At 40.5% G+C, this 25,136-nt stretch overlaps 1 protein-coding gene across 1 annotated transcript in view; it reads right to left on the bottom strand.

The window, feature by feature from the left end:
• Nucleotides 1-22,377, bottom strand: part of Gmds (GDP-mannose 4,6-dehydratase) — a 520,891-nt gene extending 498,514 nt beyond the window's left edge. Inside the window, exons 1-3 of the mRNA XM_033761793.1 lie at nt 22,164-22,377; nt 21,854-21,970; nt 18,666-18,768 (exon numbers count right to left, since the gene is read on the bottom strand). Coding sequence (XP_033617684.1) covers nt 18,666-18,768; nt 21,854-21,970; nt 22,164-22,377 — 434 coding nt within the window. The remainder of the gene's footprint in view (nt 1-18,665; nt 18,769-21,853; nt 21,971-22,163) is intronic.
• Nucleotides 22,378-25,136: the final 2,759 nt, after the last annotated feature.

The following is a 25,136-nucleotide window of genomic DNA, read 5'->3' as shown; positions in this document are numbered from 1 at the left end:
TGGAAATGAAACATATTTATATATATATATATATAGAGAGAGAGAGAGAGTTATATAATAAAAATACACAGAGAGAGAGAGAGAGAGAGAGAGAGAGAGAGAGAGAGAGAGAAATACATCCATAACAAAATAAAGAAAAAAATACTCATGATAATTATAGTCCTTGGTTCTTTTACAGGTCACATGGTCATGGCTGGTATTCACAACTACAGTACCCCCTTCTACTCATTCAGTACTTCCGTTGTCTACCACAAGCACCTCAGCTGCCTGTGACTCTTTACCTCATGGGGTTACCCAAACCTTGATTCTTAAAGAGTCTGGGCCATGCATAGTCCTGGCTGGTTCACTTGTTGTAACTGCCCATTAAACAGGGCATAGTAACTCTGAAGACATTCTAAAGGTCCTTCGTGTTGCAGCCATTCTCTCTTTCCTCCACCACACCACACCTTGGCAGCCAGGATCAATCAATCACTCCAATAGCACTGTAATACCCTTCTTTGCCTGTTCAACCAGAGGCATCCAAAGTGGCTGGGTGGCAGTCTTAACTTCCAATTCCAAAGAATCATGCTTGTTACTCCTAAGTCATAGAGTAAAGAAACAAAAAGTTTGCTAATGGTTCACACAAGGATTAATGGTGAGTGGTGCCACTCTCATTTCCATCCCCTGACACCTAGGCATGTGAATCCCAGCTATGGAAGAAACAGTATTGTAATAGACACTGATTTAGAACATGTACAGCCATTCATGCAAAGAACTGCCACCTATCCGACACTGTAACTGCACCTTTAAAAGGCCATTCCATTGTCTTACTGAAGTATCTGCTTCAAAGTGGTGGGCGACAAGGCCAGTGAAGCCTATTAGCTTGTGCACACTGCCATACTCTACGTGTATGAAAGAGCCCTCTGATCAGAAGTTATGCCACAAGGAATACTGTGACAGTGGATAAAGCATTCTGTAGGTCCACAGATGTAGTATGGGCAGAAGTACTACATGCAGGAAACACAAATCTGAATCTAAAGTAATCATCTACTCCTATAAAAACAAAATGTTGTTCCTTTCAGGTTGCTCGCTGATCATCCCAGGAAAGGGTGTCATTTGAGGAAGTCAGTACTGGTCTCTGCTCTTGGCAGACCAGACTCAACAATAATGACCAAGTTGTCTATGGTAGGTCAGATAACACCCAGTTCATGAAGGGTAGCTTAGGTTACACAGCAATAGTAATTTAGGGAGCTGCATTCCTGGCACCATAGCCACTTTGTTGATGAGCCTGGACAACAGGGTGCTGGGGAAAAATTTGAGCAGTACCCGTAGAATGGGTCATCCTATGGATTTGTTAAAATCCCCTGCTGCTGAGGTCACCTTTTGGGTGGGCATTCACATGGGACACAATACCAGGTGCTATTAAAAACTACAGTGACTTTTTAACTATATTACAGTAAAAGATAAAATGTCATTAATTCCTCTTTCAAACACTCCCCCTTGCTTTGAACACTTGTCCCATCATTCTTTCCACTTACTGAGCAGTCTCTTTCACGAGTGCTGTTAGTTGCACTCTCATGGCTGACTCAATGTCTTAAATCAATTCAAAATGTTTACCTTCCATGGTCACTTTAACTTTGGGGAAGAGCCGCAAGTCACACAGTGCTGGACCCAGTGAATGAATAAGGTGTTGAAGACATACTGTAACTTTTATTTGACAGAAATTGCATACCAGAAGCAAAGTATGACATGGAGCACTGTCATGATAGAGGATGAAACTATGCGTCCATTTCTCAAATTATTTTATACGTACATCATTTCTTAAATGTTCTAATAGGCCCTTATAATATTCAGAGTTTAACCTCTCTGAATGAACAAAGTGGCAAAGATATGAGGTGTGATGACAAGGTATGGTGACATTCAACAGAAAAGCAGGGCTCTTCAATTTGAGAAGCACTGCACTGAACTCGGTAATACTGACAGATTTCAAAGTGTTCAGTGCACTCAGTTTTCAGCTATCGTTGAAAGGTGTATTTTAAAGTGTGCCCTTAGACCCTGGATCACAAACAACAGATCAACATGAATGCTGTCAGTTTCACTGGACTTGCTGCTTCAGATTCCAGCTTTTTAAGAAATATCATCATGGGTGATGAAATGTGAATCTGTGGTTGTGGTCCTGACTCCAGGGTTCAGAGTTCTCAGTGGAAATCACCCAGTTCTCCCTAGGTGTCCGCCGTGATGTTGACTGTGTTTTTTGACCTTGATGGCATTGTGTGAGCTGAGATTACACTCATACTATGAATTTTGCAACTTGTTCCAAGTCTCTGGCCATTTCACCAAATCAGTGGTCATAGCCAAAATAGGAGCATGTATCTGGCCATTTTTCCTTTCAAGCAAAGTATACAACCAGAGAGCAATGCCAAAGTTCTGCCTATTGGGAGGATTTCCCCTAATGATGGCCTTGAGGTATGCCCCAGAGATAGCCTGTAGTGCTACAGCAATTCACATTGGTGTGGTGCCCACAGATCATGGAAAAACAACTGAAAACCAGGCCTGAGTCTTGTCTTCCTCCGACAATGAACAGATACAGGAACAGATACAGGCTAGGAGAGAGAAGGTATTACAGCAGGAGTGAGAAGCAGGTGCATTTGAATTACTTCTTCACATAACTTACTGTGACTACAGGGCCCACTCAGGCCTGACTACATACAAATGACCTCCACTTGATGATGGGGTGCTTTGGTGCATGCCCAAACTCACAACAGGCAGCTCAGGTCACATGCATGCCCTGGTAGCATGCATCTACTAAGGTCCAGTAGCAGACCAAGAGCTTTTTCTTCAAAAGAGAGTAGTGATCCACAGAGGATGGTCAAACTTCCTCCAAAACCTAAGCACCTATACTGAGGCTTTCAATGAGGGTCTGCCAAAAGCTCCAAACTGCTTCCCCATCTGCCACTGACACCTTGTGTACCACTGGATCTGCAGGATCATATGGCCCAAGCAGCATACCAAGGCCTACAGCTGAGCTTTCTCCTGTTCTCCATTTCACTAAAAACCAACAGCTTTTTAAATTACTCAGTACATCAGCTAGAGTAACACACCCCAGTGAGGAAGGTACTGCTTCAAAATCCAAATAGGTCAACTCTGCATTATGTCACTTTCTTGGTTGTAAGAGAGGCCAGATACATAAACGTATCCTTCAGCTTAGAATGGGTATTTCTACATACTCCACACCAGTAATCGTGTAAGTTTCACCGACACAGAAAATCTCTGCCCACCCCTGACATGCAAATCTCTAACCAAGAAGTCCAACCAAGTATAGTATCAACTTCTTTCTAAGTAGGTCCAAAAAACATAATATCATCAAACTAATGGACCAGTGTGATACCTTATAGAATGAAAAGGCAATCAACATTCCAAACTAAACTATGATATACTATAGTCCCAGAGAACAGAGATAGTCCTGGGATAGGACAGTGAAAGCATACTGCTAGCCTTGCTAACTAAAAGCAACTATCTTCTAGTGGACATTATTTACTAAGAGAGAGAATAACAGTATATCGAATACCAGGGGATGGGGGATAAGTTCATTTGCTTCAATCAATGAAATCACATCTGTACAGGAGCTGCAAATGAATTCACCATCTACTTAAAATCACAATAATAATAAAATCCAATGTCATTCTCCAAGATCCGCCTGATCCCTCACATGCCAAATAGCAAAATTTAATAAGATGCACTAGAAAACACCAGCCCCACCTTCTTCAAGTCTTTGTAGCAGCACTAATCTCTTCAGAAATGTAGTATTGCTTTTGGTTTATAATTTTCCTAGGTGAAGGAAGTTGTAGTGGCCTTGTTCACCATAATGGCTTTACTGCTTTCAGTTAAGAAATCAATGGGATTTCCCAGCTGCTACGTGTACCTGTTCCAATTATCCTTTCTAGAACTGAGGAAACAACCACAGGATAGCTCAGAGCATATTTGGCTCACTGTGAGTCAGACATGAGAAAAACTTCACTGGTCACTTGAACCGTGCAGGCCCCTACTCTGACATGTGAACCAAAATGATGCTCTGGATCTCCTAGAATTAGTTACAATTTAGAGATGGTATCCAGTAGTCCCTAAAAGGTCTCATTAGTTCTTTTACTCAAATGCACAGTTACTCTGATAAAAGGCTGGAAGTAAGATAAACAAAAAATTCTGTAGTGTACTGTGGTCCTTCCTGAAGTACCTCTGTATTCAAAGGGTCTATACACTTGCTCAAGTCTAGGAATGGACTGTGACTCTGTTTTAATGATTCAGGCTAGACTTTTGTTCATTTGATCTAGAACTTTTCTGCATACAGAGATCAAGAAAGTATTTAGTTATCAGGCTAGAATTATAGCTCAGTGGTGGAGCGCTGGCCTAGCATGCATAAGACCCCTAGTTCAATCCCCAGAAGAACAAAAGAAAAGAAAAAAAACTATTTGCCTTCCTATCTATTCCATTTATAGGAACATCATAACTAACTAGCCAATGCCATAAATTTGCACAAATCAGACTACTCTTCTGATTGCTATACTAATCTTGGTGTCCATTACGGTAACTCTACCCACCTTGCATTTGGAAGCGGCCCCACCACCCTGGGATCCAATTACTTGACTGCATTTAGTTTTCTCATTTCAGTAACTGCAGTTCCCACTGTAAGGTTTTCCCACAGAGAAAAACAATCACAGAACTCTTTGAGAATGTCGGGGCTCCCACCTAAATTTATTTCTTACAATTATGGTGAAAAGCATATCTTGTAGACCCTTCCAGGATGTGTGCGTAGGTCTTAAATAATAAATCCATTCTAACATCGCATTCTCCCTAAGGCTTTGAACCCTGTGCTTTGTATTAAACCAAAGTAAATCCATCACTTTGGATCACCTTTTGGTTCATTTTATCCACCCCAACAAACTTCTAGAGTCCCTTCTAATGCCGCCAGACTGCAGAATCTATGCTCAGTGAGCCCATGTCAATAAATCTGGCTTGATCAAACTTTATGTTCCTTCTCCCACTGTCCCACAGTAGTAATACCCATCCTACACATGCTCCCCAGATTTCTCTTTGTAATTTGGGAAACTTAAGTAGTTCATTTGGAGTGTGTACACACCTCCTGTAGGCACAGGTCACACTTCACACATTATCTTCAGAGGTTTGAAGTTACAGATCTAGAAGCACAGAGGGATGGTGAGACTAGTTTTGAGGGGACTCTACATTATCCTGCAAAAACAACTTCCTCAAGAAAACTACTACAAGCTCCCTCTGACAATGGAGAGGGAGAAGCCACTCCAACTAGGGGTAGAAAAGGCCATGCTCATGGGCCAAAAGACTCATCAGAATGTGGGGGCTTGATGTCCCCAGTCTCAGGTAGGTCTTCACATACACCCCCATTTCAACCTCCAGGCCCCATTTCTTCCCAGACAAGGGAAAGGAAACAGCCTTTCTTTAACAGTAGACACTTCAAGCAGCTAGGGATTCATTTCATGTTGTAATTCAGCCAGTCGCAGGATAAGACTCAGGGTTTAATTTTCAACAATCTCTTCCCCACAGCTATAAGAAATAAGGATCGAATTCAGCACACACACATGGCCTTCAGATCATTTATGTGGTGCTCGAGGTAGGAATTTGAATCCCTGAGCTCATTCTTTTCTTTCCCCACTTTGCCCAATGACATTGGAAGCAGCCAGGTAACCTCATTTGATTTGTTGGTTTGCCTAAAATGGCCAAAAGCAGCATATACACAATTACTCAGAGCCTTGATTCTTATAAGTGGCTGATTAAGAACATTCAATTACGACATTTTGTGTATCCCTACTGCCACATGAGGCCATGGACTATCAATGTTCTTTTTACTACTGCAAATAAAGTCAAAGGCAGTGGGGTGGCAGGCAGACAGACTTCTGCATCTTCAGTCACAAGTTGGAGACCCAGGCGAGCAATGGGGTAGGTTCCAGACCACAACCTAGCAGTTTTAAAACCTCAGAGCAGATATTTCAGTTTGAGTCAAAGGAAGGAAAAAATCCACTTGTTAGCCCAATACGATCAGGCAGGCACGCCCTTTACTGGCAGAAGAGGCAGCCTTTCTGTGGATTCAGACCTTCAGCAGACTGGACAAGTCCCATCCCATTAGGTAGGGCCACCCACTGTCCTCTGCCCACTCATGTTTGTTCCACCATCTGCACTTGTATGGGAGACAAATCCCATTCCTAAGTATGAGTATATAAAACAATGCCAGCTCTTGTAACAAATGACAGACAGAACATTCTCCTTGGAACTTCCAATACATATGAGACAAAAGAAGGAATAAATTCACAATGCAATAGAATGTAGGAAATAAAAATATACAGTTATAGAAAAGAAGCAGGAATTCCACATATGAAAATATAAGATACAGGGATGGGGATTTAGCTCAGGGGTTCTGCCGCCTGCCTCACAAGTGCAAGGTCCTGAGTTCAATCACCGATACCAAAAATTAAAAAAAGAAAGAAAGAAAATATAAGATACAGGCAATAAAATTAAAAGTTCAATATACTCAACCAAGTAAATGTCAGGAAAAAAGCATCAAAAATGACACTTTTTTTTTTTGGTAGTGGGGTTCGAACTCGGGAAGCTGACTCTTTAAAGAGATAGAAAATCTGAAAGGCAGGTTGAAGAACCTAGATGATGGATTGAGCAAGTCTAATAAATATTCAATAAGAGTAAGAGTGAAAAGAAGAACAAATGGCAGAACATATCCTGAACTGAAAACATATCTCCCACCATAAAAGTATGGCAAGTACTGGGCAGAATAAATGAGAGCAAGTCCATTTCTATACATATCACACTGGAACTCCATAAAGTAACAAATCTCTTAGGAAAAGAACTCCTGACTTCTTACTGTCTAACAATAAAAACAAAAGGAGCATAATAAACAGCTGCCACTTCTGAGCTGTTACTTTGTGCATGGACCTGTACTAAAGAAACAATACAATTACCGTATCTTTATTAGTTTTAGCCTTCTAAACAGCCTATGAGAAATACTATTTTACAGATGAAAAAACAGGTTCAGAGTTTAAGAAAGTTAACCAAGTTCCCACATTTGAAACTCAAATTCAGATATGACTCTAAATCCTAGAACCTTACTAATTCTATTATTAGTAACAATCACCACCCACAAATACCTGGAATTACGGTCTTCTTCTGGAATGCAAGGCTAACATTTATGTAGACAAAACCTCTAAAATATCCTTCCCAGGACACCAAGCTAAGCAACTCTAGGTCTATTTCACTCCAAAGCAGGACTCCTCCCACAATAATGAATCTCTTATCAGCAGGCCTAGGTTTCTCCATCTATAAAAACATAGCCAATATGAACTGTTCCCCCTGCTCCTCTAACACTCTGCCTCCTTACTAGTCTGCCACACCCACTGGGCAAAACCCCAACCCCACCGTTCCACTCTTTCTTCTTTAGTCTGTTTACATTCTCTGTTCCTAATCCCGGGCAGCTGAGATAGGCCAAGGGAAATCCCAGAGTCAACTGTTGCCTCCACAAATAAAGATGATCTGATTTCAACTGCATCACCAGAACTGTCTGGCAATCCTATGACACCTACCAGGCCACTGTTTCTCTAAAGCAGTTTTAAACTGTGACTGAATCATGAAGCTGTCTCATTTCAATGAATTCACCAATGACATCCTAGATGCCTAATTGTTGGACACCTTTTCAGACCTTCCTTGGACTTTTTGCAGCATTTTATTTGGGTGAGCAGGCAGTTAATGGAATTAATATTCACCTGGTTGCTCAAAGATAAAATGGAAGAGTCATCTCAGATGACTGATGTCCTCAAGTTAATCAATAAATTCTATCCATTCTGTTGTCTTCACACACGTCACACCCATTTCCTTTATTCCTCTACACTGCCTTGGCTAGCTCTGCTAACCATCACGTTAGTTTCCCTGCTGACCTCCCACCCATGGTCTCATTCCCCACTCCACTTCATTGTCCACCAGAACATGATCTACCAGAATGATCTTTTAGAACTCATATCTCATCAGTCAAACCCTTTCAATTGTACAAGTCTCCCTATCCCAAAAGCAAACTGTAATTCTACAGGAAGACATACAGGAAGGGCCTTTTACTACTCTACTTACTCTCTTACGCCCCACATATAGTTTACTCTTTCATGTCATTGCATGCAGCCTCAACCCAGAATGCCAGCCTATGACACAGACCCAAGCATTCCTCCTGGAGAATTCCCTGGTTCTTATCCCCTGCTCCCATCACAAGCTACACACACTTCTACTCTGCAACATTCCATTCTACTAAGTTGCATAAGCTACTCTCTTCATTTAACAATTCCTTGAGAACCAAATTTTTGTCTTTCTTTTTCCTTTGTATGTCCAATAATTGATTCACAGTGCACAGTGCACAAGCATTCTCTAAATGAGCAAACAGGTGAATGCGCGGCTCATAAACCTTGTTTGGAGCATTTCTAAGGTTTCCCAAGAGCAAAATTTCCTTTAAGGTGAATGTTGGCCAGTGCTGAGGCAGGACAATACCCTGGTTCAATAATGCCCTGGTTCTAGCAATTTCAAAGCATCATTTCACACCTCTGCACCGACAGGACAGTAACTTTTCTATGGTGACTCTTCCAGTTTTGTTTTGTTTTTTTTTTCTGGATTCACCTGCTATTTGCCTTTCATCCTCAGAAACCAAGATATATGAGCAGTGGTCATATTCCAATTCTTTCCTTACTCCTTGTTAGTTTTCCAGGTCTCTGTAAACTGTGGGAAGGAAAGAGTGTGATGCTTGCTCTCTGCCATAACAGCTTCTAAAGCCAAAGCTGCCTTTACATCTGAAGGCTACACTTGACCCCTGTCAAGGCCTGAGACCCAAGAGGAGGAGAACCGGGAGCATAGCAAAGGGTGACATCACTAAAACCAGCGAGCCTCCAAGTGTGAAATGTCACACAAGCTGAACATTATGTCATATGGAATTAACATTCAGTATTAACTAATATATTTGTAGTCTAGAAAAATCTTTAACTATGCTTTTATCTCATAGACCATAAAACTAGATTTCTGCTATGTTTTTTTCTTTGCTGTGGTATATGTTTTTTTTTCCGGATATTGAAGATCGAACTCAGGCCTTTGCACTTGTAAGGAAGGTGCAGTGCCAATGAGCTAAATCCCAGCCCTGTGGTATACTTTCTTAAGATGAATGAATCAGTTACATTCTTCAAATACTAGCCAGAGCACATCAACAGTTTATTTTAAAAGAAACTCCCAAAATGGGGTTAAAGTAGATGCCACATAAGGACTTGATTTCTAGCTACAAATTTATTATAAGCACTGTAGCCCAAAGTCAAAATTATTAAAAGGCAATCTACTTCTGAATACTTAAGAGGCAAAGTTCACTCTTGATTTCTACATATTTGAACAAAAGACCAAAAATACAAACTGACATTTTTAATTCTACCTAGACTTATATTAACAAGATATGATATGTAAGGAGGACTATGTCATGTAAATATGTACTATATCATGTAAATATTTGAAAAATGTTGAACATTTTAAGTCATCTAGGTAGAAATTATATCTGAATAATTCTAGGATTCAAAGAGATTTGTTGATTTCATTTTAGAATTCAATCAACTTTCTAGCAGGAAGAAACTAATACTCATTTTCATAGTATCTAGCATAACCCATACCATTGTGCAAAACTCACAAGTTAAGAACTAGAAGGTACTTCAAGGAACCGAACAGTGAAACAGAACTTACCATTACTATAAAAATAGTTAAGTAAAAGCCTTAAAAAACTGCCTTGTTCTTGCCACCAGTCAGAGCACAGCTACAAGTCTCTGGCTTTGAGCCAGGAATCAGACACTGAATCTGCTATACCTTGGTCTTGGGCTTCCAAGACTCTGGAACTGAGAATTTGTTTATGAGCAACCCTATATGGTATTTTGACATAAAGACTTGAATGAACAAAGGCAATTTAAGCAAATTATATTTTAAATTCCTTTGCTATCATCTCTTCCTCTTTTGTTGTTATTTTTATATCTTCTGATATGTGTAAGAACTCATCACTCTGTTTTGACTAAGCTCCTGAGGCCCTGGAACTTAACAGTTTTGTGCTTTACTCTTTAGATTAAAAACACTGATTCCTGAATTGAAGTCTCTAAGTTCCTGAATTCACTTAACAGTGTACTACAGTACTTTGATTTTTTTTAACTTTATTTTTCTATCCATATTTGCAATACATATTACACGGGGAATTTGTACCTTTACATATTATATCAGAATTCTTTTTTTTTTCTCATTCACTTCCCTCCCTTCAATCCTTCTGCTCCTTCCCATTTACATAAGCTTTGTTTTCAGTTTTTTTCCTTCCATTCTCCTTTTTTAATTCCATCTCCCTTTTCTTAGCCCTCCCACTCCTTTGTTTCCCTTCCCATTTGAACATGTTCTTCCTACTTCCAAAATCTATCGTTCATTATCCTCTTTATTTACCCTTTGGGTTTCTCACACAAGAGAAACAATGTGATATTTAAATTTGTGTGTCTGATTTATTTCACTTAAGATTATTGTCTATAGGTGCATCCATTTTCCTATAAATGACGTCTGCCACAGGAGCCAGCAGAAAACTTTTAGTAGCCTCATTCAAATATCCAAAGATGTCTGTGAAAAAGTTACAAACAGACATAACAGAAGAATTTAAGGTAAAAAGGTAATAGGATAATGTAAAAAGAAACAAGTGAAATAAGAAGGAAAACTCACATTGCAGTAAGAGAATTTAAATCCACAGAGAGAGCAGCAACGGCCAAAACTGACACAATAAAGAGAAAAGAAATAATCTACTGGCAGACAAATTTGAGATGCTTTTCCAGACTGTAAAATCTAAAAACTAGATACCTTCAAAACACTGTGGGTGGAAGATACCAAAGAAATGACAGTTCATATAACAAAAAGCAGCTCTTCCAACCCCCACAGAAGGCAAGAATACATTAGAAACAATAAAAATAAGAAGACAGAAGTATACCCAAACTTATGGGTTATGACAGCCATTATTAATGAATATAACTCCCTTTTCTTAAAGACAATATGTCTTAGAGTGAAGGGAGAAAAGATAGCATCTTTCAAAACAGCCAGGTCAGATATACACCAAGGAAATAAAACACTAAGAAGGAGGAGTAATATTAATACAAGACAAAGAATAATTCAAGGCAGAAGGATTAAGTGGAGTAAGAATCAAGATGGAACAACCATAAAGTTTTGTGTCAAATACTGTATTGAAAATCTCATAAAAATGTAAAACAAGAAGCAAGTTATTAGACCCCCCCACACATCTTCTAGATTTAGAACAACACAGCTCTCAGCCTAACCTATTCCAAAGGAAAAACTTACAGAAAACAGAAGATTAAAATTAAATGACTGCAAAGTCCCTGTATTTGTATCGGGCTTTATACTCACATGTAGAAAAATCTTCCTGGCCAGGCTTGGTGGAGCACACCTCGGAAGGCTGAGACAGAAGGATCACCATTAGTTCGAGGCCAACCTGGACTACACAGTGAGTTCAAGGCCAGCCTGAACTACATAGGGAGACCCTGTCTCAATCAATCAATCAATCAATCAATCAATCTTTTCAAGCATCCAATAGTACATTTATAAAAATAATATATTATGCCACAAATAAAATCCCAGATAGTTCTAAATGAACATACACTGCATAAAACCATATTCGCAATTTCCAAAGCAATATAATTAAAAACTAGTTTTAAATAAAAATATTAGAAACTTAAAAATGCTAGCCTAAGTAATTCATGGGTCACTGGAAAGCTATCATTACAGGGTATTTTAAAAATAACAAGATTGCTACTTATCAATATTCAAAAAATTTAATTAGATGCACTCAAAAGAAAAAGTTTAGCCTTAAAGTCTTTCATTATTAAACAAACAAATATGTTCCTGCCTACTTGCTGATACCTACAATTTATCCAAAAGAAGGGCAGAGTAGAGATTTTTTCATTCACAGTAAGAAATTAAAGAACTTAAACCACAATTCTATAGCTTGTGATAATTTGCTTCAAAAATATTATTTATCAAAAGATAACATGTTTCAGAATAAACCAGTTTTAGGCACCTGCACCCATCTGATAAACTGATAACATTAACTAATACCAGATGCTACCATGTTTTTACAGGGCACAAGGGGAAAAGGGCAAAAGGGATAGAAAGTCACAAGTTTAGAAGGGTTCAAAGAGTAGCACTGGGGACACACAAAAGTTTAGTATGTATCCTCATTTCTTAGCACAAGTTCTTTAAGTGGAACTGACAAAGCATTAATTGAAGTTATAGACTATAGACAGGATATATCGATAAAAAATTCTACTTTACATCAGGTTCATAGGGAACATTAACTTTCCAACTGCTTACAGGGGTTGTGGTTAATGATACTGATAATCAAGAGTAAAGGAAACAACCAGGTTTGTGACCTATAGCAACAGCAATTTTCATAAGGGAAATAAGCCCTGTATGCAGAGATTTTAAAACAGAGTTTCCACACAGAATTGTAGGACCACACTTCATCTGACTGCTTTCAGGAATAACTGCCACTTTTCAAGTACCTGAGCATCAGGAACTGGATAACACTTCCTCCATCACATCCGAAGGACCAAGAGGAGCAGGCTGCCACTGCCAATTTGCCTAGGAACACAGCAAGCTCCAGAATAGCCCAAGGGCTATATAACGAGCAAAGATTCCCACCCTAGATCCCAATATGTTTTAAATATTGAGTGGAACCATAAGACACAGGGTCAGGTCACACAGTAGGTGAACCGTCACCCCCTAGTGAATGCTGACCAGCCACATGGCCATGGGCTGTCTTCCTCAGTTCAGTAAAGGTGCTCCACTTTTAAACACTGTCTCTACGCTAAGCTCTTTGCTTAGATGCCACAGGATCAGCACTCTCAGCTTCCAAAAACAATGGGCAAAAATATACTAGCCATTTCAAAAGGCTTGCAGGTGAAAAGGGAAAATGCTTGCAAATGCAACTTTTAAGACACAAAGAATTTACTTGAATACCATTCCTTCCTATTAAGTCATCTTCAGATCTCACACAGAAAAGCTTAGAACCCACTCTAATTTAATTTTTCTCAGACTGTGCCTGCAGAAAATTTCATATTTGCAGGATTAAAAAGATCACCCTCCTTTGAGAGTATGATCATCCTAAAATTTTTACATTTTGTTTTCATCACTAAGTACTGTATTGTTCAAACAGTCTGAAAAAGAAAAAACTCATATGCAAATAAAATTTAAAGGTGTTCAGTTTCTAAAGGCTCAAAGGCACACACAAGATAAGGGAAACAACAAAAGACCTATACCAGAGAGGGTAGGAGCAGCAGGGACTCAGCAGGGGCACAGCCCTCACTCATAGACAGAGCCAGCTCTTCACTGCACCAGCCCAGGAGAACCTGGCTCATCCTGCACTGTGAAAGCCAGAGATTCCCATGCCAGGGTCCATTCACTCTCTTGGGGGCTTGATGGCTGCTCAGATTCAGGAACCCATGAAATAATCCCATTTTGCTTCTTGAAAATGGAGATTCTTTAATTATTAACATCAGTTAACTTAATATTAACTCAAAAAGAGAGCAGCACATAAAAAATGCATAAGGACAGTGAGTTTAAAGTGACTAAACATTATGCTTGAAAAGCCCAGAAAACTTAAGCAGTTTAAGAATAACAAAAGCACAATTCCTAGTCTTGGCAGAACTGAATCAAAAGTATCATTAATTTCAAAAAGGAGATTCTTTCCCAAGGAGACTTGCCACCCTGAGAAAGAAGGTAAGCTCAAGTAGAAAATGTTATGCAAAGCAGATACGTGACCCACCACTCTGCAGATATTCCTGAGAATTAAATTGGATAGGAAAAAAAGAGCAGCACTACTACACTTGAAGTCTAAGAAGAACTTGAAGAGTGGTTGCATCATCTCATTGCACAAATTGCCTCACTCAGATTCAACTTTCCTATCACTCACACTGTAATTATTCAAGCCTGGAGGAACAGAGCTCCTGAGAAACAAGCCTGCTTTTGTTTTTATACTTTTTGTTTACGCACACAAACACACAAAGACAAGGTTCCCTCTCAAACTGCCATAAATAAATATCGAGTAATTATTTCTATTTCACAGTAATAGTAATGATTACTTCTATGGCTAACACTTATCCAGCCTTAAAACATATTCTAAGGATTATGCAGACGTTAGCTCACAAATCTACATAAACCCTACAAGGCTTTAAGTGCTATTATTAATCACCATTCTACAGATGAGGACAGAGTAGCAATGCTTGCACCAAGCTGCCTGTGTGCACACCTGTATCACACAGAAGTGCCCCAGAGCACAGAGGCCCGCTGTGTCCTCCAGGGGCTAAAAAGCAGCAGAGCTAACTATGGGCAAATGCACACTGGAACCTCGGCCTTCAGTATGACCAGCTCAACGTCAGCCACCCAGGAGGCAAACAGTACCTTTGCTGACAAATAGGATCAAAGCAGGACACATTCCCATTCAATTTATTATTTGACGGATTACATATTAGTAATTTTACTGAACAGGTTACCCAAATTCTGTCTTAGAATTTTCTCTCACTGCTGTACGAATTTCAAGCATTTAAGGCATCCCAACATTGTTAAAAACAGAATTCAAAGACAGAAATTCGGGCTCTGTGTTACTTCAGCTGTGCTATTTACAGTTTGGCAAAGCACTATCACTTTCTGTACTCATCTGTGAGCTGGGCACATTTCTTTATGAAGTGGGGCAAACATTAAAGCATAAAGTTCCAAACAGAGTGTCTGTCTGGTAAAACAGCCTATCTGGGAGGAAATCTGTGGTGGGATAGGACAAGACTAAGGAGGAAGCACAGAGAAATCACATAATAGCTCACCTGAGGGCCGAGTGGAGAGGCAGCCTGATCCTCTGGTTAGGTAGGGAGAGGCCACACAGGCAGTGGTGGGCGCTAGGGGTAAGAAGTGAGTCTTGGCTCTCCCACTCGCTTTTGGAGGCAACCCCAGAGAGTGAGGTGGGCAGAAGCCCAGAAGCAGTTATAGAAATCCTTCCTTCCCACCAATGTTACTCCCCAGAGCTCCAGGCAGCCCTATACACAGGCTACAGTACAAATGGAGTCACAAGGGAGGTCAGGTGGACAGCCAGACACAGAGGAGACACCTTTAAATGCATAGCCATCAAGGCAAACAGTGTAAAAAGCAGCAACCTAGACAGGCAGGACAAGCAAAACACAGGTCTCCTCTTTAGGACAGGAATGACGTGAGCAAGTCCACAGACAGATGGGGAAAAGAGACCAAAGAAGGACACAAAATAAGCAGAGCGAGATCAAGCAAGAAAAGTCTTTGGTATCCAGAAAGCAGATGGAAGGGCCAGCTGCCTGTCTTATTCTCTTACTTAGTAGGGTCTTTCTGTTCCTCGAACACACTAACTAGTTTTTTGGCTGCCTTCAGCCCTTTGCACTATGGTTTGCTTTGCTTTAAAAGGTCTTCTCCAATGTCTTTAAGTTTCAGTGCAACATCATCTTCAGAGAGGCTTCCTTGCCCAAGTAACTCTTCTGTGATAGTTGATGGTATTGTCAACTTGAATGGATTAAAAAAAAAAAAAACCCTCCTCCATTAGTGAAGCACGGCTCTGTGTAGATCTGTGGATGACTGACATGTAGGTCAAAAACTGAAAAGGAAAGACCCTCCTGCATGTGGTGGCACCAAATAGGCTTGTAATCTGGATGGAATAAAAGGTAAAGAAGAAGAAATTCTACTCTCTTGCTTCCTTGAAGGAGCTCTGATCTTCACCATCATCTTTGGACCCTTGTCTCCAGTTCCTTCAGCTTTCGAACAGGACTCACACCAAACACTGCAGTGAGCGCTAGGCCTTCAGCCTTCATCTAGATACCCTGGCTCTCCAGTGTGCAAATGACCCTTGTGCACCCTTCCACCCCTGACTATGCAGGTGGACCCTGTAGACCCATACTGTAAACCTTTCATGTATCATATATTTGACTACTGTACTATCACCAGCTTGTCACTCATAATGCCTCTCAAACTACATGTAATGAAGCCTCTCCTCTTTTGCATTCCCAATCTACCACAGAACTATACTTCTGTAAAAAGTAAAAATTATTTTCTTTTAGAGATGCAATTTTTTAAAACAATATAGATGGAGAGCATTTTCATGAGCAACATCAACAGTCAAAACTTTATCATATTACAATAAGAGCATCTCACTTGGCATGCCTGTCATTGCAAGCCATTGAGAAACACAACAACTGTCAGCAGACCAGGCTGTGACACGGCATACATTCCTGTCACAGCACTCACTCAGCACACACTAGAATTGCTGTTGATCTACTGTTGATCTGCGCCTGACACTGTTCTATGTATGGGAGCTGCAGTCATGGACAAAACACACAAGGAATAAATCTGATTCGTTACAGCACCTCTCAAGTTCAGGTACACTATCCTTTGTTCCTAAAAATATTATACTTGTTTCCCTGTGTGTTCTTTGTATTGCATAATGACCAAATATTTGATCAAAAATCCCTTCTAAACCAGAGCTCAAATCTAGGTACAAACTTTGAGGATCCAACAACATGGAAGATAAACATCTTCCACCAGTGTCTGGAGCCACAGATGACAGAGAACTGCCATCACGCTCACTTTCCACACTGAATGGCCACTGTGTGCTAAGTCCTCCTGCTGGCCTGGCTCTCCCTGCTCACCTCCGCAGCCACATCACAGACCAGCAGTGAAGGCACTCAGAATTTCACCTAAGGTACAAACTATGTCTCAGCTTTGTCACCTAGGGCCAAGAAGATGTTACCCTAACTAGTGCCTAACCCAAATTTCCTTGAGCCTCCACCACTGAAAAGTGAGGTCCCATCTACATAAATACCAGGTCTGGGGCTGTTGCCAAGGGTCTAAAACACTCACATTCTTTCCAGTCTCAATCAACCAACTCCCCATGTCCCCAAAACTCTTCATATTGCTACAGATGAGAAAACTGAGAACTCTACATGTTAGTATTGATTTATTTTAAAAATGAATAAATTAGATTCACAGGTTATAATTTTATTCTACTAAATACAGTGTTAAATTCTTACCAAAGAATCCCAAGCTCAGTTAGGCTTCAAACAACCAGGCTGCAGTAATCAAAGCCGGCAGGAGGGTCTAGGAAGCCGAGTGGCATTAGGAAGCAATGAACTTTGCCATGTGAAAACCAAGCATGCATATGGACAAAACATGAAGGGGAGGTAAAAATGAAAGCTACTCATTTCTAAAACACAGAAGGACTACTGTAACCTTTCAATGCACAATATTACTGGAAGATTAGCAATTTTTAAAATCACTAAAGATGTTTATGTTACTGCAACTAAAGACCAGGTGTATCCCTTAGAAATAGCAAAAGTGCCAATTAATAGAACCTGGCAGAAGTCTACCTATTCAGTTTAGCCAACTCCTAAAATAAGGCCAAGGGCACTGTTCAGAGATCTCCATTAAAATGTGAATATCCCAAATAGGCTGGATGGAGGGAGAATCTGCAACAAGCCCCTACAGTTACTCCACAGAACAATGTGTTAGCTGGTCTTCCTGCAATAAATTAAACATGCTAGGAGAACTTTATCTCTAACTTTGGTGTCCCTTCCAGCTGCCTGGGAGCATTTACCCTAATACACACTGAAGACTATTGTTTAGGTTTATTAATTTAAAGAAAAAAATCCATTGTGTCAAACAAGGTCTAGAAACCACACAACCGCCTACATAGTTTCATTTGTCAAGCTCTGACTTATCAACATGAGGGACTGAAATTCTTGGGTTTATATATATACTAAGACTCTCTAGGTGTTGGCATTTAAAACCAAATAAGCACCTATAAAGTTCAAGAATCTTTATTTCAATATTTGCCACCTCCCTCAAGAAAGTTGACTGATATGTGTATATATAATCTGTATAATCCCAGCACCCTGGAAGGCTGAGGCAAGAAGATTGAAAGTTTGAGCCCAGTTTGGACAACTCAGGCACTTAGAAAGCCTTGTGCCGAAAAATAAAAATAAATAAAAGTAAATAAAAGGCTGGGAAGGTTGCTTCATGCAAAGGTCATGGGTTCAATCCCAATACTGTAATAGTAACTATAATATAATTAACAACAATATCATTACATATGATAAATTTGATTCTTTGAATTGAGAGTGAAGTCTATCATTATATATGTGACACCCTATGTTTAAAAACAATAAATGCTTCAGAAACTTAGCCAGATCATTAAAGTATCTTAAGGCTCCACCCGGTAGGCAATCATACACTATATTTTACTCTATACCTTCTCTACTTTAAAGACTTTAAAATGGCACTATTCAGGGCTAGAGATATCCCTCATGCATCAGCCAAGTTCACCAAGGAAACGGAGGGCAAGTTCACATCAGGACCAGGTCCTTGGGCAGCAAGACGTGGCCTCTAGCTGATCAGCTGGTGAAGCAGCACCACCCGGGCCAGTGAGGTTCGTGTCCCTATTCTCATACTCTGCTCACCTCCACCCTGTTGGTCAGGGAGGAAGTCACCATGCCTACAAGACCTGTGACATGCTTGGGAAATACGGTTCATTCTTTTGTTTATCACCTGACCATTACTCATACTTCTGCACACTTGATTTACCTGTGGCCCCATTAATCACAGTCACAAGTTTGACTCTCATCCAAACAGACCTAAGCTCCTCCTTGGAGAGGTACCAAGCTGTTAGACAAAAAGTAAAATGGAAGAAGCACAAAGTGCCTCACAGTGTTCCATACAGATAAATACTACACCAGGAGCAATGCGGCACTAGCACTGGCTAGGCAGCATTTCACAACCCACTGGGAGGTCTTACCCAATCAGGTGGTACCAGTGTTCTGCCATTTTCCAGAAGAGAATGCCAAGGTTTAAATAAAGTTAAGAAAGCTCTGCCTAAGATGGTATGTCAAACATAATGTAGTAGAATCTTAAATCCTGGGCTGTGACTTTTTTCTGCCTTTCTTTTACTAATATGGACAATATAAAATGGCATCCACATTAGAAGAGAACGAGTAAAGGTTCCAAGCTCAAGTTGTTTTATTCAAAGCCATTGTTATTAAAGGGCTTCCACCACAGTCAATTACTAAAGAGCAGAAAACTATAGACTCAAACCAGAACTCTCACTTCAGAATCACTGTTCAATTCTTGCTTCTAAAACAGTACCCTTAAGAAATTTGTCAAGAAAAGCAAGAATGCAAAAGCAGGTCCCTCTGCCCCATTTTCAGCTTAGGATAGAAATGCTTAGCGCCTAACCCAGGCCCATCAATAACTAAATAGTCAGCTCCCTGTCCTAACAGGCTGGCTCTCTTCACGCTAACAGCTGGCTACATTCCTGGAGGCAAAACATCCATTTCCACGGAGGAGAGAGGCTTTAAAATTAGGTGGCAAAGGTTCCAGTACTGGCAACTACTGTAGTAGAGATCTAATTATTCTACCTAAATGTTGGGAATTCTCTCCTCAGACCCCAAACCTAACTTAGCTCAAACCCATCAAAGGTCAAGGAATTTCCACCTTTCTATTTAACACTTTACTTCCAAAACCAAAGTTAATTTAAACCTGCCCATAAAAACAGAACCAGTAACCACGTTAGTTTCTGCAGGCACCTAGACTGAGCTATCTGAAACCACCCTATGCTGGTCACATAAGCAACCTCCACCTTTTAAACAGATTTGAAAAAGTTATTTTCATATGGCTGGATTCATCATTGAGGCAGAAAAGAAAGAGTAAGAGATTTTAATTCTTACTCTTTCCAGCACTGGAATATTTTCCAGGAAATTTCAATGCTAAAACATTGGCAGAGCTTTGTATAGTGTTGCATGCTTGCAACAAAAAAACAAAAGGGGCTGGCGATATAGCTCAGTGTGAAGGCCCTAGGATGGATCTCCAGTAAAAGAGAGGGAGGAAGGGAAGAGATGGAGGAGGAAAGGGGAAAGAAAGACAGGGACAGAGAATTACTGCCTGTCTGCAATGGCTGAGGTTCTCCACAGTGCTAGGCTGTGTATGGTATGAAGATGCCAAGGCTGGTTAGAAGAGTGTAACATTCAAACTCAGGATAACCAACAGCTATGTAACTGCAACTCACAGCAGCAGACATGGAAGTGGGCCGAGGTACATCTGGTCCAGAAGGGACCAAGAGGCCTCCTCAAGAACCTGAAGGTGAATTGAGCTACAATGAAGGGCGACAGAGCAACAGGCCACACCTTATGCAGGAGAATGACACAGCCAGAAACAACAGTGTGGGTAAGAGTACAGTCAACTGCCCGTGAGGGCCAATAAGCCTATAATACTTGGAAGAAACATGCCTGGGATTGAGCGTGATAGGACTGGCCTGCTAAGTTGAAGACTTTTACTAAAATAGAAGCATGTTGCTTTACGACACATGTACTGTGGCCAGCTGTCTGCATCACTGAAAGCTCTAAAAGCTTCACCATCACTGCTCTAGAGAACAAACCTCTTAGTTATATGAACTGGTGGGAAGACAGGATGCAGTAACATCCAGTGAGCCTATAAAACCCAAATGGGGTTCATAAAAACAGGACAGGACAGATGAGAAAAATGGGACTGTTCTGAGGGGGCAAAAGTGCAGAAAACTGTTCAGAGGAAGCCAGTGTTTGGAGCTGGGCAAAAAGGAAGATAAGTCAAGCTGATAACAATGCTAGGTGTGGGTGAGGGTAGATGGCTCACTCTACCTCTGTGATGGCTTTACCTGGAGATTCAGGGGAAACAGCCAGGAAGAGGCATCAAATGCAGGGCAGAACATCTGGAAAGGCAGCAGGGTAAGATTCTATGTAGAGCGCTCATTTTCTGACCCACAATGGTGATTTCCAAAACCATATGATCATCAGCATCAACTGGGGAACCTGTTCAAAGCAAAGACTCTGGGGCCCTACCCTAACGATCCCACCCAGATAGACCTGCGATGGGGCCCAGCACCCATATTACTCAGAAGTGAAGTGTGGGGCCACTGCTCTTTGGCACTCTGCTCACTTTGCAGTCCACAGTCTGCCTCCAGAGCTCTGCATATATTTCCAGAGCATACTCACTTTGATGGCATTTGCAGAATGTAGAACTACACCTCTCTGGAGGATTGGAAACTTTCACATCTGAAAATGATTACTTCTCAGTCTGTACTGCCTGGTTACGGGGAATGGGTTTGATATTCCACTGTATAACTGAAGGCCTATATCTGCAAGCACCAATGACTGTAACATAAAGACCAAATTCCACTGCAACGTTCTATGACCAGTAACTCATGACTCCACTGGTGGGTGGGTGACAGCCTGCAGCACGCGGCTCTTTGGCCATAAGTGATGGGCTCAGGGATGTCAGGGGCAACCTGCACAATCAGAAGGGAGCATTCCATGGATGACAGCGGCATCGGCTTGGATTTCCATGGAGTGCTGGCTCCCAGTCCTCCATGACTCCTCACTCTCTGCACCTCCCCGAGGGGAGGGCATGGAGCTCAGGAAGGAGATCCAGCCAATGGAAAACATTCACCTGCAACTTTTATGAAAGGCAAAAAACTCTTTATATTTTGTTTCTGAAGAAAATAATCAGAAATGGAGAAAAAGGAGAGGGATGGAATGGAAACCTGATATTGCACATATGAGGTTTTTGATGCTTTTGGTTTTTAAAAAAAGAGCAAAGATAGTTTAGAATTGGAGTAACCTTAACCCCATCTACTGATTGCTTGTTTTCTCTCATTATTTTTTTTTTAAATACCAAAAGGCAAACTTTGGCACACTCTGTATGAAACGGCCGTCCTTACGGCATCCCTGAGTCTCACAGTCTACTGCTCTGTGAGCAGCCTCGGGGCCACCCTCCCACACGGGCAGAGCTGGACATCCCCACCACGACTCGCTGATAGTCGAGACTCCCAGGGAGACTGGAGAGAAGGAAAAGGCAAGCAGAAAACAGGTCACCTTTGCCCTGGATCTCACCTGTGCCACGGTCACCACACCTTCTCTGCCCTGCCATATGAAGGACACAAGCTCCCCGGCTCTTCCCTCTGCAGCACCAGCATCCCCCAACACAGAGCAGGTCCTCTCTTGGCTGAAGAGGCACAGGGGCTAACTTACCTGACACCCACAACCTGCTCACAAAGCCCTGCTCCCCAGAGCCTGCAGGCCTCAGGGAATGTGCGAGGGCTTTCTGGTTGTCACAACCAGTGCTGCAGGCATTGAGGAGGCAGAGATCAGAAAAGCCAGAGGTCCTGCAGCACCCAGGACAGTCTACCCAGGCAAAGATCATCCTGCATTTGTCACCACTCTCAAAGGCCCACTGAAAACGCATGTGGGCAAAAACCCTGTTTATAATCGCCACAGAATACAACCTGGTTTTTAGACAGGCATGAAGTGTTGCAAAGTATGAAGTAAAAGAGTACTTTATTCCAAATTTAATCTAATCTGACCATTTCAGGTGACACTGTGCTTGCCGCAGCACCACACACCCACGGAGTGTCACCCAGCACACCAGTCTGCACACCTGTATACTGCAGTGCAAGGGCTCTGAACAAAGGACTTCCTATGTCTTTTTTCACTGTAATAAAGACATCATGATTCTGAGTAACATACATATCACATTATTAACAAGAAATGCTATCCACAAATTTCATTTCAAGATTGTAAGGGTGCCAAATGCACACAAAATGTCCAAGTGGACACTGGGAATGGAGAAAAGGCCTGTCTTCCCAGTTCAGCATGGCACAACTAAGGCAGTTTCCAGCCCCAGAGCCCCAACTCCACCTCAGCCTCGTCAGCAGCCTGTCGGGGTGAAGGGGGAAGGCGTCCACTGACCAGCACGCCTTGTGTTCTGCCCTTGAGTCCGTTTTTAATTCACAGCTTAATCTTTCAGTTCCTGGTAGTCTCTCAAGCAACACACCAACTAAAACTAATTAAACAGTAAGTTATAGCAGGGAAAACACTATACAAATAGTCACAAAAATTGGGGGAAATTTGTAAAAAAGAGTAAAAATGGGGAAAATATGTTTCATGGTTTTTTTTTTGTACTGGGGATTGAACTCAGGTCCTTGTACTTGTGAGGCAGGTGGCGACACCACTGAGCTAAATCCCTGTTTCATGATCCTTAAAGGTCAAGGTTAATTCCCCATGTATTGCATTGCATTGTATTTTATTGTAATGCATATTTTTGTGGTGCTGGAGATCAAACAAGCAAGTACCCTAGTACTGTGCTATAAACCAACATGAATGTACTTTAAACACACACAGAGATTAAACTCAATATATAAACATTAAAGCTAAAAATACTATAACAGTAAAGAGTAACTTTAAGTATTTTCTATCAGTTTTACTTCATTTTATCAATCAACATGCTTCATATTTCTAATCCCTTTGCCATTATGAAAAAAATAAATATTCCACTTTTATACCAGGCCAAATATTAAGTAAAAAGGTAACCATGATTGAAAAATGCTATACATCACCCCCCATTTTAGCTCTTTTATTTTTCTAATCATGTGAGGGAGAAAAAATCCAAAGAGCTTCCTCTACACAGTTCACATACAGTAACAGTTCTATAAAATCACATCAATTTCCTCAACAAAAATTTAAAACTTTAACAAAGATCCACTGTTTGGTCTCCATTACCACTGGGTTCGCCGTGCATGAAGGGAAATTAGCAGAATACTCAACATGTATCAAGATTTCAGACACAGAAACGCTGTCTGTGCCAGTGCAGCAGCGATGTTCAGTAAGTGCTACTCCATTAGCCACAACTTCTCTGTAGGTAGCCTTTGGAATTCTCAGCCTTTACTTCATTAAAAAGAAAAATAAAATATTGTTTTTAATAATACCAATAGAGATCACGATTTTCTTTATCAAGTACTTATGGAGTTAAAAAGAGTAAATATAATCACAGTAAATTTTAAACGTTTTCTTTAAAATTTATTTCATCTTTCCCCAACAAAATCTTTAACTAGAATTAGTACAAGGAGAAAAAACTAATTTAAATTTTATCTTCATTTTCTTCTGATATAATAGAAGTGATAGTGCTTAATAGTTTCAAAATTCTTAAGAAAAAAGAAAAAAGACCCAGATAGGAAACTGGAAATTAAATTTTTGAAGATGTACTTTATTTTTGCTTAGGCCTTCAGCTTATGTTTTGAAAAAATCAAATTCCATAAACTTTGTGCTCAAAAACTAAAAACCATGGAGACCAGAATTAAGACATTGTGTCTCAGTTTTCTAAGGGTAGCAGGTGAACTTTACTGCACATACATTCTAAAATGAATAGGTTGACATTGAAGTATTTTTCTACTAATGTAAGTAGGAAACTTTATAGCACCTTTCTTTTTATAAAACAAAATAAAAAGGTTGGGGGGGAGGAATAAGTCCATATAAAGTACATGTTGATTTCTTGCTATTTTGTGTTTCTTCTTTAGTTTATTTTCTACAGAATGTAGATATCAAAATAAGGTAATATAAGCCAGGCAGATAGTTTGCATTTCAAAAGCAAAATAAAACATCTATTAATTTAATTTCCAAACTGCAGAAAATGTGTAGGAATAAGTACATAAACATAACTAAACATCAAAGACAATAACTGAGAAATAAAAATTGACAAAGAAAAATAGTGTTCAAAGTTTTATATTACTCTAAGCAAAATACAATGTGGCCAAAAACTTGTAAATGTTAGCCAGTGACAACGGAAAACAGTTCATCTTCTGAGGTAGCTTTCTAACACTGTGAAGAAAAATACACGTTTACAAGAGCTGTACAGTAGGCTGGTCTCCATGAAGTACAAAGTAACTCCAGAACCAGGCAGAACCTGGAGGACTGAGTGCAGACGCTACATACTTGGGCCCCCTGGTGGTTGGTTTTTTTCACTGCGCAGATAAACGCCAGCCATCTACACACAGCCCGGTAGTGGATGCTATGTTTTACTTCAGAGCAGCAACCAAAGAGAATTTAGTTCAGCAAGCTGCAGTAACTGTGGGTCACAAGGCACGGCTCCACTCAGAAGCACTTAAAAAAAAAAAGCTCACTGCGGCTAAGTACGGAAGGTACACTTGAAAATTACCACAGCTGGTCTCC

Source organism: Fukomys damarensis, unplaced genomic scaffold, assembly GCF_012274545.1.
Source record: "Fukomys damarensis isolate Sample0158 unplaced genomic scaffold, DMR_v1.0_HiC HiC_scaffold_10, whole genome shotgun sequence".
Taxonomy (NCBI): Eukaryota; Metazoa; Chordata; class Mammalia; order Rodentia; family Bathyergidae; genus Fukomys; species Fukomys damarensis.
Note: the sequence above shows the minus strand (reverse complement) of the source record. Positions and strands in the feature narration are given on the sequence as shown.